The sequence below is a fragment of the Ambystoma mexicanum genome, chromosome 3q, assembly GCF_040938575.1.
Source record: "Ambystoma mexicanum isolate Mex_15411 chromosome 3q, UKY_AmexF1_1, whole genome shotgun sequence".
Classification (NCBI taxonomy): domain Eukaryota; kingdom Metazoa; phylum Chordata; class Amphibia; order Caudata; family Ambystomatidae; genus Ambystoma; species Ambystoma mexicanum.
Window position 1 is genome coordinate 310,280,690 of NC_090926.1, and position 19,409 is coordinate 310,300,098.

General features: G+C 46.5%; 1 protein-coding gene across 1 annotated transcript in view; it reads left to right on the top strand.

Annotated features, from left to right (window-relative positions):
• The window catches only part of DDX23 (DEAD-box helicase 23), a 607,483-nt gene that overhangs the window by 470,833 nt on the left and 117,241 nt on the right, over nt 1–19,409 (top strand). The window contains exons 10-11 of the mRNA XM_069653852.1: nt 1,511–1,736; nt 1,946–2,091. Of these exons, the coding sequence (XP_069509953.1) occupies nt 1,511–1,736; nt 1,946–2,091 (372 nt within the window). The remainder of the gene's footprint in view (nt 1–1,510; nt 1,737–1,945; nt 2,092–19,409) is intronic.

Here is a 19,409-nt window from a genome sequence, read left to right on the forward strand (position 1 = left end):
ATGGGAGTAAACATTGCACAAAAGTAGGTAGGATAAAACCACTGCCACCCGTCATTTAGATTACCTTGTCACTGTAACCAAAATGTTACAGGTGCAGTGAGAAAGGGGATACATTGTAACCTCTCAGCACGCCACATAAGGTGGATGTGCTGATCTGACAATAGAAAAAGATAGGAGGGATACACATATACCCCTATAACATAAATAAAGAGGGAAGCCCAAAGGGCTTCCAGCAACACTGCACAGAGAGTGATGTGTGCTGCAAAGGTCAAGACAGATGCCATAACACTTGGAGGAAAGTAGAACTCCAAGAAAAATGTATTAAAAGAAGTACAATGGTATCCCAAAGATAGGGTAAAATAATGAGTGAGAGTTTGGAAAAAGTTTCCCACTCACTCAGGGGAACAGACCAAAAGTCTGGTAGTGCAGCAAAAAGTGCTGGGGGACTCGCACGTGGAGGAGATTGTGCATACAAATGAAAATCTACCTAACAAGCACAAAAAGAAAAAAAATCACAGTGAACGAGATTGATTATTCTTTTAGCTACATTTCTCATAGTACCAGCAAAGCACCACTACACATTTTGTGTGCTTTTCTTTGCGCTTTTAGGACTTATTTGCACGTTCAGTATTCAATATTGGCATGGTCTGCATTTCACTACAGTAGAGGGCTGTAACATTGGAATGATTTCCTATGCCTTCATTTATGACATGATCATTTATCTATATAGAGCTCGTACACAAGTGTTTCGAAGTGCTATGTGGCACCCCAAAGGCTCCTAGTCCTCTGTTTCTGCATTCATATATTGTTTTACTAACTTATGCACTACTGCAACAGCAGTTGTGATCAGGCATGATAGTGAAGTGCAGGAATTTTTCTTGAACCACCATGAAGATGTAACTTTATAAATGCAACATTTACTCTATAGCACCTATTCACACTGGTTGTTGTTCCTTCATTTGGGATGAAGCCGTACATTTGATTTTTCTCTTTGCCTAGTTTATACATGTTTAACACCTTTTTTGTGTTGCATAGCTTGCAAGTCTTTTTTGTTAGGTATTTTAAAGAAATAACTGTTCAACTGTTTTAAGTTTCCCTTTGTTAGAGGTGTAGCTGCTAGCCATAATTATTTTGTTCTTTATAATTTATCATGCTTTGCTTCTGTAACCTACCATCCCATGTTTTCAATCTTACCTTGGAGAGTGCAAGGTTGCAAATGGAACATGGATTGCTTCCTACTGTGACCCTACATGGGGAGGATTTGTCAAACGGTGTCTTCTGTCGGAAGCACAAGTTTTGTGTAACAGAGACCAATGCAGAATTATATGTAGAGAGAAATGGATTACTGTCTAATTAGATGTAGAGATAATTAATCTCCGATATACACCAGGTCACCATTTTGTACTAGCTTACCCTCTATTTTATTTCATCTCCTTCTGAATACCAGCACATTCACCATCCTCCCAGACCTTCTTTTAACCACTTTCATCCTCCTTTTCTCTGACGCCAGAGTACGCCTCAAGAAAGTGCGCAAGAAGGAAGCAAAGCAGCGCTGGGATGACCGTCATTGGTCGCAGAAGAAGCTGGATGAGATGACGGACAGGGACTGGAGAATCTTCCGTGAGGATTACAGCATCACCACCAAGGGGGGTAAAATCCCCAACCCCATCCGATCCTGGAAGGATTCCATTCTGCCGCCCCACATCCTGGAAGTCATAGACCAGTGTGGCTACAAGGTGGGTCACATGCATGATTTCTCAAGACGTGTAGACCAACTGTGGAAAGAGGGAGAACTGTTTGGTTTGTGATCAGCAATTTTTAAGCCCTGTATGAGCGACTGTGCATAGAGTGGGATCGATCCAGGTTTATGTTTGTGTACTTGTGCCAATGGCTTGTAAGCACAAAGTAGACCATGTTCAACATTCTGCTGCTGTTTCTCTCTTAGGAGCCAACACCCATTCAGCGACAGGCCATTCCCATTGGCCTGCAGAACAGGGACATCATTGGCGTGGCTGAGACCGGTAGTGGTAAGACAGCTGCCTTCCTGATTCCATTATTGGTATGGATCACAACTCTCCCCAAGATAGACAGGTGAGCGTGAAAGGGTGTTTGGGGCTTTAGTTAGCTGTTGTGGTCTTGGCAAAGTTCTTTGAGTGGTGGTTCCTGTATTGAGGTTCGTGCCATGAGCTTTGGTGCTAAGTAGAAATCTTGTAAAGTGCAACAAATCACCTCAGATGAGGCGCCTAGGCACTGGAAACAGATCTCAGTTGTGGGCTGCCAGTAAAATGTCAAACTCTGGGCAACAGCCAGGTCTTCAAGTGTCTCCTGAACATGTAGTGGTCAGAGTCCGCCCGAATTGTAAAGGCTAAAAAGTTCCAGAGAGTCGAAGCCTGGACAGCAAAAATGTGGCTGCTCCATCTAAGTCTCTTGAATTCGGGAATGGTCAAGAGTTTAGCGGAGGTGGAGCGAAGATGTCGTCCAGAAACATGCATGTGAAATCGGTCCTTGTTAAAGGTGAACCCATTTTGTAATGAGCTTTATGCGTCAGGCACAAGGCTTTAAATTCCACTCTTTTAGCCACAGGAAGCCAATGCAAGAAGAAAAGAGGAAATATGATCATGTTTCTTAATGTGGAAAATCAACCTTATAGGCACATTTTGGGTACTGTGGCGGGTCAGAAGGAGGACGCGGGAACAGAGATTTCTATTGGTGGTTTATTAAATAAGTATATTGCTATGTGGGTGCTCCCTGCCTATGTAAAGAACTAAGGTACTTGTCAGTCGTCAAAGTCTCAAATGAATCAGTCCGTTGTCAAATAACTAGTTCTAACTGACCCTAATACCATTCTAGCTAACTTAAATTAGATCAGGTGAAGGTCTTCCTTCTCCTGATTGTATTATGGAAAAGGCTCTTATTGATTCCATTTTAGTAGGCTATTCTTAAATAGTCTCTTGTCATTTCCTGTATCAGTTCTTGCCCCTCTTTCACATTGTCTTTGGGTCTTTCGTCTCCCTTTTGGGATAGCTCTCCAATGCACCCTTTTTGGAATCCTTATTTTTCTCTGATTCAGGTTACTACACCCTTTTGAGTACGGTACCATATACCTTCTTACCTGTGAAATGCCTTCTTGGCTCTTAGGGTTCCCCCTCTCCTCGGATGGTTTACTCTTGGGTATCTCTTCCCTTAAGTGATTCACTTGGCTTTTCTTCCTATTTACAGAATTCGCTCTCTGATATTCTCCACTATTTACTTTTTGACGTATGGGCTATTTGCCCCTCTTCCCAGTGTATTTACACCCAGGTGATGGATATCTCTTTCCACATTAAAACAGTTCCACTTTATTGACTTTTAAGCTCAATGTCTCATTCCTACTGGGACGTGTTTCTCCTGCTTCATAACAATTCACTGACAGCCTCCCGGTTCTTCCGTTCTCCGCGTTGCCTTTGATTTTGCATGGGAACGCCACTAGGCCTTGTACTGGCTCGCGTTCTCTTTGTTGGTCCACTTCTCGTTCTTCTCGACTCTGCCGGTATCCCGCTCTCGATCCTTTCTTTCCCTGGATATGGTTTGGCTGCTGGTAAGTGGATGCCCTGCTGGGATTTGGATTCCTGTCTCCTCAGCTTCTCACCGCGTGTAGACGCTTGGCCTCCAGCATTTTGCTCTCTCATTCAGGTCACTTCTGAAAGTCGCGGGCACTGCAGCTCTACCTCTCACAGGTATCCCGTCGTCAGGGGGCTTCCCCTGCTTATGCTCTCCGCTCTCTCTCTCTGGACTTCGACTCTCCTGGGTGTGTGATGCTCATCACTTTTCGGTCTACTTGTCACAGTTTTATGGAGTCCCTCCTCTTTCATGTTCGCAAATGCATATTTTAGTTTTGGCTTCTGCCAAGTCCCTGGCTTCTATAGTGTTCTTTTTGTCTGGCATTCCCATATATGTCACAATGCGAAATGACTTGGGGAGTTCCTCATCAAAACAGGAATACTTGTTCCCTATGGAGGAGTCTCTCCCAGTGAGGTCCCACATGCCTAGACCCCTCAGGATGGTCTTATGAAGCAGGCTCAACTCATTTGCCTCAAAGGGGGGCTCCCCCTTGGGGAGAAAGGACGAATTCCCTCAGTTCGTCACAGTATGTTGTAATTTATGTAGACATTTCTTTGGGAGCCCCTGATAGACCGCATTACAGTAATCAAGACAACAGGAAATTAAAGCATTCATATGCTGCACTTTCTTGGAAAGTGATAAATCCCTCAGGAAGCCCTTCAGAGTTTTTAGTTGAAAGAAGCAGCTGCTAATTAGGTTTTTGCTAATGTGTCCCGCTAAGGACAATTCAGGGTCTAACCAGACTCCAAGATTACTTAATGAATAAGAAGGTTTTTGTGACAGGATCCCAGAGCAGACGCTCAGAACTGAATGCCAGTAAGTCAGAGATCGTCCTCATTGGGACCCCTGCTCTCGATTTCCCACTCTAACTCTGACCAGCCTCCCTTGGCCCTGCACCCTCAACAATGAGGCAAAAAATCTGGGGGACATCTTCCACTCCCTCCTTCTCTTCCCACATCTCAGACATCTCCAAAAAGTTCCACTAACAACTGCACCTCCTCAGAGGCATTCTACCTTTTCTCACTTTCCCCCAAGAGTCTCACCACCTCTAGAGCCCTGGTTCTCTCTATGCTGGACTATTGCAATAGCCTCTTTCTCAGTCTTCCTATTTCTACTCGCCGTCCTTTACAGCTCATCCAGAACAGAAATGCGAGACTTATCCTTGGCCTCAAGCCCAGGACCGCATCTCTCCGGCGCTGAAATCCCTCCACTGTCTCCCAGTGGTTGCAAGGATCAAGTTCAAGACCCTCTGCATAATCCACAAGGCTTTCTGGGGCCAGGGGCCCGCACTATCTACAACGCTCCCTTCCTAAATACTCTCCCTCTAGAGCCCTCCACTCGTCCTCCTCCAACTCTCTGCGGGTAAACTGCTTCCACAAACGGAGATTTGGGGGTAGATTTTTATCCTCTGCAGGTGCCTCCCTCTGGAACAGCCTCCCTGCCTCTCTCCGTCTTGAGCCGGAGCACCTTAAGTTCCAGAAACTCCTCAAGACCTTGCTCTTCTCTTCCTCCTTGTCTCTCCCTCTCCCCTGCTAACCTCCATTCTTTTTCCCTCCACCCTCCTTCTCCTCTCTAACTCTGTTCAGTTTTTTTTGTCTGGTTACCGGATTCACCTCCATAGCCTTACAGGTCCCAGGCTCCCCCGCCAGTCTTTTGCACTTGCCTCCTGATTGCTCCATTATGTTCAGCAATACTGCACTTTTAGCTTTCACTCCATGAGCAAGGCAACCTCTCTGCACTTAACCCAAGGCCCTGCTGGACTGGACGCGCTTGTTCCCCAACCCCCCATTCTCAAACCTCCATCTGTACGCATGCATGTCCTGAATGTACTAGGACTAGCAAGTTCGCCTGTCCTGTCCCCCCCCCCCCCCCCACCTCTGCATCCCCCTTTTTGTCCCATCTCCCTAGCTTGGTCGCAACTGTAACACTTCATGCACTTTCACTAGGAGAAATGCTGTCAGGCCTAGTATGCTAGTTTTTCTGGTACATCATTCGGAAACTTCAAGGCCTAAGAATGATTACTGTATTCCCTTGTTTCCTTACTTGCTTTAAGCGTTTTGAAGCACTCCACCTGTGTATAAGTGCTGTATAAATAAAACATTACAACTCCCACTTTCCCAATGATTCTTGAGTGGATAATTTTATCTTATTTGGATTACAAATGAGTAATTCTGTATTTTGTTCATGTAGTTGAAGGAAGTTCGTCTTCCTCCATGTTTACATTTGCTCGATGCAGCTCTTGAATTGGTCAATCGGGGTTGTGTTTGAATTACCCAAGTGTAACAGTTGCTGGGCATCATCGTCATACATGTAACAAATCGTACTAAGGCTATGCACTAGCTCTGCCAAAGGAGCCATATAAAGGTTGAAAAGTAGAGGGCTAAGGGAGAATCCCTGAGGGACCTTGCAGTGGACGTCTATCATATCTCAAGAAAAGCAGGGAAGCCGTACTATTTGTTTTGGGTTTCTTAGAAGCAATTGAATCAATTCCCTGCTTTTCCCTGTTATCCAAGTATATTGATCGGGTTCAAGAAGATGTTGGGATCCACCGCATCAAAGGCTGCTAATCTAATAAGATAAGTACACCAGTGCCTCCTCCATCCACCCAGAATTGTATGTCATCTAGCAGGGCTAGCAAGACGTATTTAGTATTATGTCTTAATTAGGGATGGGATGGGATTTTGCATGCATGCCTTTCTTTTGATCTCTGGAAGTCTTGTTCTGGTGGTGGGGTGGCAGTCTAGATGTGAGGCAAGCTCTGCTGTGTTTAGAATTATTTCAGACTCAAAAGTGTTCTTCAGTGTTGAGATGGATTTCCAAAATCAACCCCTCGGCCAACCTATTATGGTAAACAGGAAAGACACTAAAGTGTAGCCAAACCCAAGCAAATTAGGTAGAAGAGCGGTAACGCTTTGACTTCGGAGGGGGTGTGAGAGTGGTCTTAGGCTATAATGAGTCCACACAGAACACCAATAATCCTGCGTAGACTGGTAAGTACAAACATATACAGTGATAGAAAGCTCTAGGCAAATATTGTCACACACTTACTATAAAAATGATATGTACATTCACCCTTAGGAGAAGATAGAAAGCCTCAGCTTTCCATGGGAAAGGAAATTCAATGTAAGGCAATTCCAACCCCGATAGGACAGGAAGGCCAAAAAACAATATGGCCAAAGGACTGGCACAAATCTTGTGACACGGCCATCTTAGATTGCTAGCCACTCTTAGTAGCCAATTGCGGTAATTGTAAAAGTGCAAGAGTAAAAAGTTCAAAACATGGTAGGAAAATATGCAATGCCACCATCCTGGACGCATTGCATTTGTAAGCCAAAATGTACAAAAGAAAGATATAAAGTATGCTAGCTGCAGTTCGCTTCAGGGTGATGTGCGCAGTGGTAAAATAACAAGAAATCCATAAAGAGACAGTGTCTCGGCACTGATGGTCGTATGGACTGATCATTCTATCCAGAAAAATGAGCGCAAGGGAAGTAAAGCAGAAGGCTTTATTTCCCTCCATAAAAGGTCAGGAGTCAAAATAACGCAAAAGGAAAGGATGTCCCATAGAAGTCTATAGGAGGAATTCAGCAAAAAAGATAATCTTTCCCAAAAACGGCCAGGAAAGGGGAATGATTGATGTGAGACATAATTTATACTGTCTGGTTATCTGTATGCAAGGGTCTTAACTTTATATCAACGTTATGCATATGGAATGTAAGATAGTTGCACACATTATATACAAGAAATTAACTCGATGCGTCTAGGAGGCTTCCCCTAAGTTTGAGTCTCTCGATTATCAGCTCTATTTTGAAGCAAAATCTGATAATAGTAAAACCATGATTAGTTTCTGCAAGTCCGACAATGACCACATGTGTTCACTTTGTAGATGAGGCTAGGGGAGTAGTCCTTCCCTGGGTTCTGGGTCCTTGTGCTAGTGTTATCATGGCAGTACAACATTTCCAGCTCCTCTGCATGCCTCAAAATCTGGAGAAATGTTTTATATAATTCCAAATAAGGGACTGCACTGTCTCTGGCATTTTCATTTACGCTCCAATGGTATGGGGTCTCTTTGCATTTGAAAGAAGGATGAAATGAATGCAGCAGTGTCCTCCACCCCATTGAAAAGTTCAAGTGCAAAGGCAAACCTGGTCCATCAGTCTCATCCTGAGGGCCCTCCCACTGCCACATATTTTACTGGGGAATTAATGGGCTGACATTTTGAAACATGGTGTGTGTCTCTAAGGGTGCTATAAAAGTATAGTAACCCGCTATTACTTTTTTAAAACCATCAAATACCTTGGATGATTTTTTTTTTGACAATAGTTATAAGAGTCTACATTAAGAACACAATTATCAATTGTATCTGGGAATTTAGTTATAAAAAAAATACATTAGTTTCCTCCTGATGAGCTATACCAATAGCAAAACATGTGTTGAGGCTACACTGGATTTATTAATAGAAGGGGGATAATACTGGTTACATGAAGATTAACTTAACTGAGGATTGTTAGGGGAGGTTTCCTAAAGTCTACCTGTGTAATACTTTATAAAATTATCCCTTGTTATACAGGTCCCAACGTCTAGTATAAGTCTGTACTGCTCAAGGTTTTCATAGCATGGCAGAGCAGCTGCAGGCTTATTTTAGGAGTGAGATGTGAGTTTGTAGGTAAGTACAATACACTCAGTAAATACATAGGCCCAAATAAACTCTTACACCGTTGTAGTTATACTAAAATAGATATTTATTTTAAATATTCAAGGTACAGTTATATTCCAACAAGTGCTATTTTAACTAATCAACACAATAGAAAACAAATGCAATACTTCAGGTGAGCAAACCATAAGTAAAGAATTTTGTGATGTTTGTTAATCTGCTTAGAATCGCATGCTGTGCATAGTCCGACATCCAGTGGTCACTGCGGAGTATTGCATTTTGTTTTTCGTAGTCGAAAATGGGACGTCGACAAGGCGTGTCTGTAACACTATCCCTATAGTGACGTGCAGTGTACCCTCAATCCCTCACGCGTCGAGGTCCCTCAGATTGTTTTTTTCCGCCCAGATACTCGTCGCCTTTACGTGGAGCTCCTCGAGAGACATTGCAAAACCATTATTCGACCTTTGGTCGTTATTAACTTATAACCATATTATTACTTTACACCCATCCTTCGGCATCGTAGCTGCAAAGCTGTTCACCGCCAATCAAGATCTCCGACGGCGGTGCCTTAGACGGAGGAGGTTGTTCGGCGTTTGCCGAACACGTGGCCTGGCCTCGCCGGCCAAATACAGTAGGGAGAGTGGGGTCGTGGGACATTTATTGTTTCTCTTTGAGAATGCCTTTCCCTTTCCCCTCCTTTTCCTTTGGGGTTGTTGTCACATGCAATCGGTTCCTCAGCTATGGAGAGTACACCCTTTAGGTTTTGCCTGCGTTGCAAGGGCAAGTTTACCTGGAAAGACAAGCATAAACGATGTAACTGTTGCTTGCCCCTCAAACACAAAGAGGACGGATGTGCGGCCTGTCAGCTTCTTAAGCCGAAGACTTTAAAAGACCGCAGGGTCAAAAGGTGGGCAGCCTACGCCATGTCTATGTCTGATTCATCACCTGCCGCCGCCGCCAAAAGTGACGAGGAATGTGATAACCCGAAGTCCGTTTCGGAAGTCGTAGACCTCCCTAAGGAGCGTTCACGCTCCTCGTCTGCCCCCAGCCCCGACAAGCTCAGCTCACGCCCTGCTTATGGGGATGAACACCCCGGCGACACTGGCGCACATAAAAAACACTCCCATAAACACACGACCCACGGCTCTTCCTCGTCGAAGACGAAGAGAGCTTTAGAGCCAACGGAGACGCAGGTCCTACCGGCGGCCTCCTCAGACCGTAAGAGTCCTAAGCCCCCCTCGCAACTGCAAACGCGATAAGCGACTGGGCTACCCCCAGATAAGGGCGCTATCACTAAACAGCCAGACGACGTGCACTGTCAGAGAGCGCCCGTCGGCATAGAGCAAGCGACGCCTGTAACGTCGATGCCGGAGGTACCCTCGACAGACAGTTTAGTTGTCGAGAGCCTGGCGTGGATTATTTCCACCGATAGCCAGAGACGGACGGCGAAAGAAACGTCGGTCACCGCTCACAAGGCCCAGGATACGCCGAAAAGGTCAGAAGGAAGGCAGGAATTGCCCACTCCGTCGAGAGGACTCCTGGCCTACCAGAAGGCTTTTCAGAAGGCAAGGGGAACCTTTCTTCGACGTTATCGGATAGGTCGAAGCGTTTTCAAACTGAAGGCCCTCCCTTTTCCCCCCTTGACCGCTGTGGGGTACCTCATGAAACCCTAGAGAGACTCCAGTTTTGTATGGACAACATGGAGAGGTTTATGGAGACTCAGAACCTTCCAACACCCAAGAGATCAAGAGAGGGACCTCGGAAGGATCCCAGGGCCAAGTACCCTAGGCTGTTTGATCCCCACCCCCCAAGAGGATGTAGATTTATATGACCTCACTGGAGGGGACCCCCACTTTCAGGAGGATGACAAATTCTTAGGCATTGAAGGGGAACAAAACCTAGAGGAGAAAGGTTTTGAAGATAACCCAGATATGGGTGGTGGGGACCCAGAAGAGGGCGCTTCACAATCCTTGCAGTCCCCATCAGCGTTTCTAGACCCTGACGCCCTAAACCTGGTCCCCTCCCCCCCCCCAAGGACTCACCTATTAGGAATACGTCACCTATAGACGATCAACCTACCTTTAATGCAATACTACGCAAGACAGCAGCACATTTCGAAATCGAGACTGGGGAAATTTCTCTTGACATAGACTTTGTAGAAAAGATCATCAGGGAGAAACCCCCTGTCAGCCAAACCATTCCCCTTCTTGCCTCAGTAAAGAGACAAATTATTCCTTCACTATCTACACCCGCATTGATCAGAGGGGTCAACCCGAGGATTGAAAAATTATTTAGTCCTTCCCCATCAGACCCGTTATACATCAGGGGCCACTCGGTACCATACTCCTTAGTGGTGACAAATACAAGGAAAAGAGCAGGGGTCCCGCTGTCAACTCGCGAGGCACCACCAGATAAAGAGGGTAAAAAATTGTGTGCCCTAGGAAAGAGGATTACAGCCTCGGCTGCCTTTTCCGCAAGAATTGCCATCAACAACTCTTTGCTGGCAAGTTACGCAGATGCACAATGGAGCAAACTACGTAAGGACATAGAGGAGGTACCAGAACCCCTATGTACTCTGCTTCTAGCCACGGTTACTGAAGGGACCTTAGTCAACCAAAGCATCATTAAAAATACTCTGGTTGCTGTAGACACGGCTGGCCGTTCCCTGGTCCAAGGAATCCTCCTCAAACGCCATGTATGGCTACGTAATTCAGGCTTTAAACCTGAAACACAAGCATCTCTAATTAACAAACATATAGAAGATGCCAACCGCTTTGGTAAGGCAGTGGATGAGGCACTAGAGACCGCAAAGAAGGAATTTGACACCATCAAAACCCTAGACCAAATTTCAAGACCTCCCAACAAACGTGGTTATGGCAACAAATGCTTTTTTCGAGGCCATTGCCAGCAGCAACAGCAGCAGCAGCAATACTCTGCAGGTAACTGGTCCTCTAACCAAGGCACCAGTGGACAATACAACCCAAGAGGACAACGTCGTGGCAAGGGAAGAGGTTGGGGTCCCACCCCTAGAGGTTCCCAAGCCACCAACACCAAATGACTCAAAGATTCGGGTCCTCTCCCATGCATCGCCGGTCGGGGGTCAGTTAACATCCTTTCTTCCAGCATGGGAGGGTATAACATCAGACCGCTGGGTACTTTCAACCATAGCCTGCGGTTACTGTATAGAATTCAACAGTTCCCCTACGTACAGACCCCCGAGGGGACGACGCATCTCACCAGAACACCTCGCCATCCTTCTTCAAGAAGTGGACCAACTACTAGAAAAAGGAGCTATAGAGGTCGTGCCTCTATCTCAGGTAACGGAAGGTATTTATTCAGTGTACTTCCTTGTACCCAAAAAGGACTTAACCATGCGCCCTGTACTAGATCTGCGCCCAGCGAATAAATTTGTCAAACCACAAGTTTCGTATGGTGACTGTACAGGAGGTAATCCCCCTGCTTTCACAGGGAGATTACATGACAACACTGGACATGAAAGATGCATACTTTCATAATTTAATGTTGCCAGCGCACAGGAAATTCCTCAGGTTCATGATAGAGGGCAAAGCAAACACTACCAGTTCAGAGTGCTACCCTTCGGCATAGCATCAGCGCCGAGAGTATTCACGAAGGTACTGGCAGTGGCAGCGGCCCACCTGCGCAGGTTGTCCATCCCAGTATACCCTTACCTCGACGATTGGCTCATAACAGGGGATTTTTACGAAACATGCTTCTCGAATACCCAAAAGACTCTAGACCTTTTGTTTCAACTGGGCTTCTCCATCAACGAGAAGAAGTTCCGTTTAGGCCCCAGCCAGATCAAACAATTCCTAGGGGCTCTAATTCAAACAAAGGACGGCCTCGTCTTCCCCTCCAACAAGATGGTCCAAAACATGCTGTTTCAGATCCGTCAATATGTGGCTGGTTGAGAGGTGACGGTACGCAAAGCAATGCGCTTACTAGGAATGATGGCGTCATGTATTTATTTGGTACCTCACGCGCGCCTGCGCCCAATGCAAGAGTGGCTCAACAGCCAGTGGTGTCAGGCCAGCGGACAATGGGACGATCTAGTGGTGGTCTCGCAGGCCTTGGTTCTCTCGCTACGGTGGTAGTCGAAGGAAAACCTGGTAATAGGGAAACCATTCGCCACCCCCACAGTGGAAGCCACTCTAACCACAGACGCATCCCTCACAGGATGGGGGGCTCACCTGTCCCATTGGACTACTCACAAAGTTTGGACTCCGAGCATAGCATCAAAGCACATAAACTTAACTACTAGCTGTGTTCAAGGCACTGAAAGCCTTCCGGGCACACCTGCAGGGGAAGACAGTGATGGTCCTCACGGACAGCACCACAACCATGTACTACCTCAACAAGCAAGGGAGCACTCACTCTCCAGGACTGTCCAAGCTGTCCCAGAACATCTGCAAGTGTGCTCTCACACATCTTCCTACTGTCACAACATGTACCAGGGGAACTCAATCTGCTAGCAGACAAACTCAGCAGAGACTTCCCTTTGCCCTCGGAGTACGAATGGCGGTTAAACGAAGACATCGTCTTCGACGTCTTCACACAATGGGGATTCCCAGAAATAGATCTGTTCGCAACTCTGGAGAACTCCCAATGCCAAGATTACGCCTCCAGGTACCCCCAGAACCAATCCAAGGGGAACGGTCTATCAATACCATGGTCAGGGAAATTTGTTTACGCTTTCCCCCCCCCCCCCGACTCCCCTTCTCATCAAGATAGTGCACAAGATGCACCAAGAACAAGTTACCATAATACTGGTGTCCCCTATGTGGGCCAGACGGCCATGGTTCGCTCACTTGATGGAGATGTCCCCATCTCCTCCAGTGAAACTTCCCTGCCCGTACAACATGCTGTCACAGGACAAGGGCAGGACACTGCATCCATGCCCTCAGACCATGAACGTAGCAGCCTGGCTCCTGAGATCATGGAATTTGGACATTTACAACTCCCACAGAGATGCATGGACATTCTCAGGGAGTCTAGAAAGCCTAACACTCGTCACTGTTATTCTAGCAAATGGAAAAGGTTTGTCATCTGGTGTAGGGGAAGGAGCATCAACCCAGTTGACTGCTCTCCCCCACAAATTGTACTGTACCTGACTCACTACTAGACTCAGGCTTGGTGTTTAACTCTATTAAGTCCATTTAGCTGCACTTTCCGCATACACCACTTCCCAACTTAAAGTGTCATGGTGGAAAGTCCCAGTTATTAAAGCCTTCATGGAAGGAATGAAGAGGATCCACCCTCCCACAGCTAACCCCGCTCCCGGATGGGACCGAAATGTGGTACTAACCAGGCTCTTGGGGTCACCCTTTGAACCCATGCACAAGCAACAATTAAAGACCTCACTCTTACGACTGCTTTTCTAATAGCTATCACCTCTATTAGGAGAGTAAGTGAACTACAAGCGCTCTCTGTACTAGACCCCTTTGTAACAGTTCACAAGGATAAGGTGGTTCTACGCACACATCCTAGGTTTGCACCAAAATGTATCTCTAAATTCCATGTAAACCAGTCAATAGAACTACCAACGTTCTTTCAAAATCCTTCAAACTTAGGTGAGAAGAGCCTGCATACACTGGATGTTCGCAGAGCTGTGATGTTTTATATGGAAAGAACTAGACCATTGAGAAAGACTAATCAGTTCTTTGTCTCGGTGGCAGTAGGAAGAGAAGGAGATGCAGTTTCAAAATCAACTATTTCTAGATGGATTGTACAATGCATCACTCTCTGTTACACTCTTGCTAAGAGAGAACTATCCTTCAAGCCAAGAGCACACTCCACTCGAGGCACCGGGGCCTCCATAGCTTTCACTGCAAATGTCCCTCTTGAGTCCATTTGCAAAGTGGCAACCTGGATTTCTGTTCACACCTTTACAAAACACTACTGCTTAGATGCCCACTCTAGATCTGATTCCCAGGTGGGACAAGCAGTATTAAGACATCTTTTTTCTACTGTTCCTTCTCACAACCCACCTCCAAATCCGGCTACTGCTCGCTAGTCTATGCACAGCATGTGATTCTAAGCAGATTAACAAACATCAGAAGACAATGCGTTACTTACTGTAAAAGCATTTCTGATGGTTGTATCTGCTTAGATTCACATGCGCCCACCCTTCCTCCCCACTCGGATGGAAGGAACTTTCTTCTATATCTCTTTTCTGTACTCACTCACGTCTAATAGGCTCCCTCAGGGCAGAAGAAACAGAAACAGAGGTACCTCGACGCGTGAGGGATTGTGGGTACACTGCACGTCACTATAGGGATAGTGTTACAGACACGCCTTGTCGACGTCCCCTTTTCGACTACGAAAAGCAAAATGCAATACTCCGCAGTGACTACTGGATGTCGGACTATGCACAGCATGTGAATCTAAGCAGATACAACCATCAGAAATGCTTTTACGGTAAGTAATGCATTGTCATATCATTCGTGAACACAATTCAAAGTAAGTAACATCACTTGTTATAGCAACTTAGAAAATGTTCTGATGTAGGAAAAAAAGGTTACACCACCCCAACAATAGCAGGGCAATACTTCAGGAGACTTGTATTACTTTTCAATGCCTTAAGGCTTTAGCAGTTTATCCCTATCTAGGCGCGAGTCCTTCAAAGTCAGATTGGAGGTAAGGCACAGAAGCAGAATAGCGAAAGTTTCAGAGTATACTTCAATTACAAGTAAGATGCTTTATGTGGGTCAAAAAGGTTTCCGGAACCTTTGGAGAAAGACTCCCTAGGGGCGCACACGCGTTTGGGTATGGGTGAATACCCAAACACTGGAATCAGCACTCCAACAGCAAGGGAGCAACAGAATGACTTGAGGTAAGCATTACCACAAGTCCCGCAGTACGTTAGGAGTTGTAGAGAAGATGCAGCTGGATTCTTTCATGGTGCAGCAGCGGTGGACCCGGTCTCCTGTTCCTTGGTCGTGGTGAAAAAAAGGAGGGACTCTGGAAGGGATGTCACAGCAGCAGTCGGGAGAAAGGACTCCCAGCAAAGGATTCTTAGTGCTCCAATGTCTGTCTGTAGTTTTGGTGCCTTTTCACAGGCTCCAAGGATGACCGTTTACCGCCCAGTCAATCTGCTTTGATACTTCGTTCCTGCACTCTGGTGAGGGGACTATGAGGAGGGGGATCTTGCCTCTGGAGGTCCAACAGGAGCCCACCAAAGTTCTGGGATCATTAATTCACGTGAAGACAATGCACTGCAATATGGTCGGAGGTCCCAAGGCATTGGCGGTTTAAAGCCCTGCAAGATCGCAGCAGTTGGCTTGTGTTGCAGGTCGTATTATGGCTGATTGATTCCACCAGCCGAAGGGAAGCAGTCCTCTTCGGAGCCCCTCTGTCTATTAGCATACTGGGTGAGGACAGCAGTGGTCTCTTTGCGGTTGCTGTAAGGAGCTGCAGGCGTCTCTGGTCGTCGTCTTTGGTTCTTCTGTTCCAGTGGTCGACTTGACTTCTGCCTCAAGATCCTTGCCTTTTATTAGGTATTCACACTCATCCTTTGCAAACTGTCCCTGCAATTTACATAAAGGGGTGGGTGGCTGTCCAATCAGGACAGCCAGCCCCCCCCAGTGGGAACTGGTTTCTATCAGGCACAGGATAGCAGTTTCAGAATCCTCCCTTGCTTCCTGTCCTTGCAGACACACTGGTTCCTGACGAAGACGAAACTCAAACCAGTACCTCCCCCACCCTGAATGGCAGAAGGCGGACTAAGGAAGGGCATTCACACAAGAAATGGCGATAAAAGAAAGAAGCCACCATTTTTGGTCAATGTTGACTCTTCTGTGCATAACCGGTGCTGTGGAGACAGCCTGCAGGTTATAAATTGCACAAAAGTTGGTAGAACACGTCCACTGCCACCAGCCATAAGTGTATGCTTGTCACTGTAACAGGAATGTTACAGGATGCGACGATGTAGAGAAGATGTGCTACTGCAGACTTTTCTGTGCACGGATTAGATCGAAAAGCTTCTCCCCGAGTGCCCCCAGCAGAGGAGATTGACAGGACCTGTTTTGAGACGGGCATACACGCATGCAAAGCTGTGGCGGTGAAAGGAAGAAGTGACGGTCACGGGCCGAGGGACCAAAACATGGCAGCCGCAACAGAGGAAGCTTGGTCATAAAGAGAAGATCTGTTGCGGCTGGAAGGCGCTGTGGAGAAGCGAAGAAAGTCAACTGAGCTTCCTAGACACTTGGACCCTGTGGGCGCGGATATGGACTGTGAGAAAGAGATCTGATGACACCTCATGGCAGGGCACGGTGGACCGTCTCAGGTGGACTGAGTAACGGATAGGAGACCAGGCTCCAGCAATGTGGGTAAAACAGGCAATAGCGTTCACTGATGCTGGTAGCGAGCACCTGGGGAAGTGAGGCGAGGGTGCCAGGAGAGTGGATCGTGCCAGGAGCACACGTTGACAGTGAGTGCCGAGGGTACCCGGAGAGCGCAGGATGCCTGGCGTATACAGAACTGGTGCTGGAGGACAGGGGGTGCACTGCTGGAGGTGCAGCCAGGCAGGATAAAAAGATGTGACTTCGCTGAGCCTCCAAATCGCTCCTTCATCGGCGAGATTCACAGACACTGCTTAGCCTGGAACGCATTACAGTACAAAGGCCTGGCACAGGAGGGAGATTTGACGGGTAGTCGGAGTGCGAGGAGGTCGCCCAGAACGCTTGGGAGCTGCAAGCTAAGTGAGTTGATGGTGTCGGACGACCCTGAGAAGGCAGGCATGACCGAGGAATCTGACGACAGGAGAAGAGACCCGTTGGGGCAGTGGAGGTTCAGGAGGCCTGGCACCGATGTGTGGTATTCAAGAAAGCATGTTGTAGCAGTGGAGGAACCAACAGCTCGCTACCCTGGATGGAGGGGGCCTGATCCACAGCTAGTGGGGGAACAGGCGACAGATGAGCTGAGGAGCAGGAGGCACAGGTGAACTGGCTGATACTGGGTATCTACAGAGCAAGCCTAGAAGGGGCGTAGAGGCGACATTAAGGAAAACAATGGTGGAGAGAGACCACAGAACACTGACCAAAAAACCACCTCCTGGGGCGCCACCCAGGCCAAATATTGCACAAATATAAAATGTCAAAGTCTAAGTGAAGAACCTGGCATTCTCCAGGGATCGGGGGCGAGATCAGTCGCGGGTCTGCCACACTGACAGTTTATCCAGACTATACCTTTCAAGTCAAGAGGAGGAGTTGCCAGTTTGTCCCAACGAAAGCCAGACTACGACAGCATGGTATACGGTACATGCTCCTATACCCATGACATGTGTGATGCACAAGATGCACAGATACCAAAGGGTGTCGCAGTTAGGGAGCTCTGTTTGAAGCAGGTTATGTTAAAGTTTATTTTGACTACTTTTAGATTCAAGGGGAAAGTGGCACTGTGAAACGGGTCTATGAGACGTGGTCCCTTGTTATGTTGTTGAAATTGCAGATAATTCCATAATGGGGAGTGGGGTGATTCGCAGTTAGACCTTTACAGGCGGGTTCTGGTGGGTGTTCGGGAGATTTATAATTTTTGTGCTCTCACTGTGAGACCCCCCCCCCCCCTTTTTGCTGGACTTCTGGGCCTTTTTCTTTAAATCCTAAAGGAGTGGAGCCTTTTTCCACTGATTCATTCTTTTAGTCTCTGTACTTTGTGTTCTACCTGTAGGCTGGCTACTCCATAGCTCTTAGGAGGCATCTGTATTCTTCGAATGCAGCACACAGCTCCTTAAGGGCAGTGTTTCTGGGGACCCTCAGACTGATGCTAAGAGTTGGGGATCTTCAGACCACTGGGATAGCTTTCTAAAGTCTTGCTGCCAATAGGACTTTAGGAAAACTCCCGGAACACTGGTGTTACAGCTGGTGGGATTTGTGTAGGTTGGATTACATGGATTTCTAATTATATTGCACACAAAGAATCCATCCTCCAGGTCACTATACTGTAAAGTACTTAAACTATGTCCACTATGGAAAACTATAAGGCAGAAGCGCTTATGTCTCTTACTGTTGAAAAACTGAGAGAAATGTGTAAAGATAAAGGTCTTAGTACAAAAGGAAAAAAGCGGAGTTGATCCAAAGCTTTTTGGATTACCAAACTGCAAGTAGGCCTGTAACCCCTACTTCCAGAACAGATCTAGAATATAGTGATGGTCAAAGTTGAACTCTTAGCCCTCAACTTCTAGATAATGCGGTAGAAGATGATGTGCAAGAAAATGTGGATACTAATCGCCCTTCCAATCCTCTGACCTTACCCCTACCTGTATCTAACATGTCAGCTGGGCTGGTTCTAGAGCTAGAAAAAATGCAAATTTAGCTTGAATTTAAGAAATTGGAGATTCCGTCTGAAATGAGAGACATGGAAATGAGGAAGGAACTGCAACTCAGGAAAAAAGAGATGCAGCATGAACTAGAGATGAAATAGTTGTCCCTTGATTCCACTTCTGTTTCATTGTCCACTTTGCCATACCACTCCAGAAGCAGGCAGCCTAGTCTCCCCAAAGATTAAGTGGGTTTGTGTGATGTGAAAACTGATTGGCTAAGTACATTTGAATTTACATGTAAAGTACAAGGTATTTTTGAAAGTGAGTTTGTTCCATGTGTAATCTCTAGGCTCCCCCAGAATGGCTGTGATGGAGTTAAATGATGTTGATAGACAAGATTACCAGTTGGTAAAAACTGATCTCATAGCCAGGTTTGTGAAGACCCCTTCCCAATATCTAAAAAGGTTTAGGGACCACAAGAAGAGAGAGGGTAATGCGTGGGCCACTTGCCAGAAAAACTTAGATGGGTGTATTAAGGGCTACAAGGTGAGCTCTTATGAAGGCATGAGGTGTCTCTTCATGCTGGAAAGTATTTTTGATGCCTGTTCCCCAGAGCTGAGATAGCATTTTACTGACTCAAACTGGACCCCAAGAAGGTAGCAGTGGCTGCTTATTTGTGGGTGGTCAATAGGGCTACTCACAAGGATTATGGGGCCCCTCACAAGAAAGAGGATAGGAAAAAGGATGAGAAGGATCATTCTAAAAATCCCCCACAAAAAAGGGCCACAAACCTATCAAGGGTACATTCCCCCATAAACAACATTATAGGAGTAGTGAAACCTCTGGACCCAATCCAGAGGGAGGTTATCAGAAACTCCC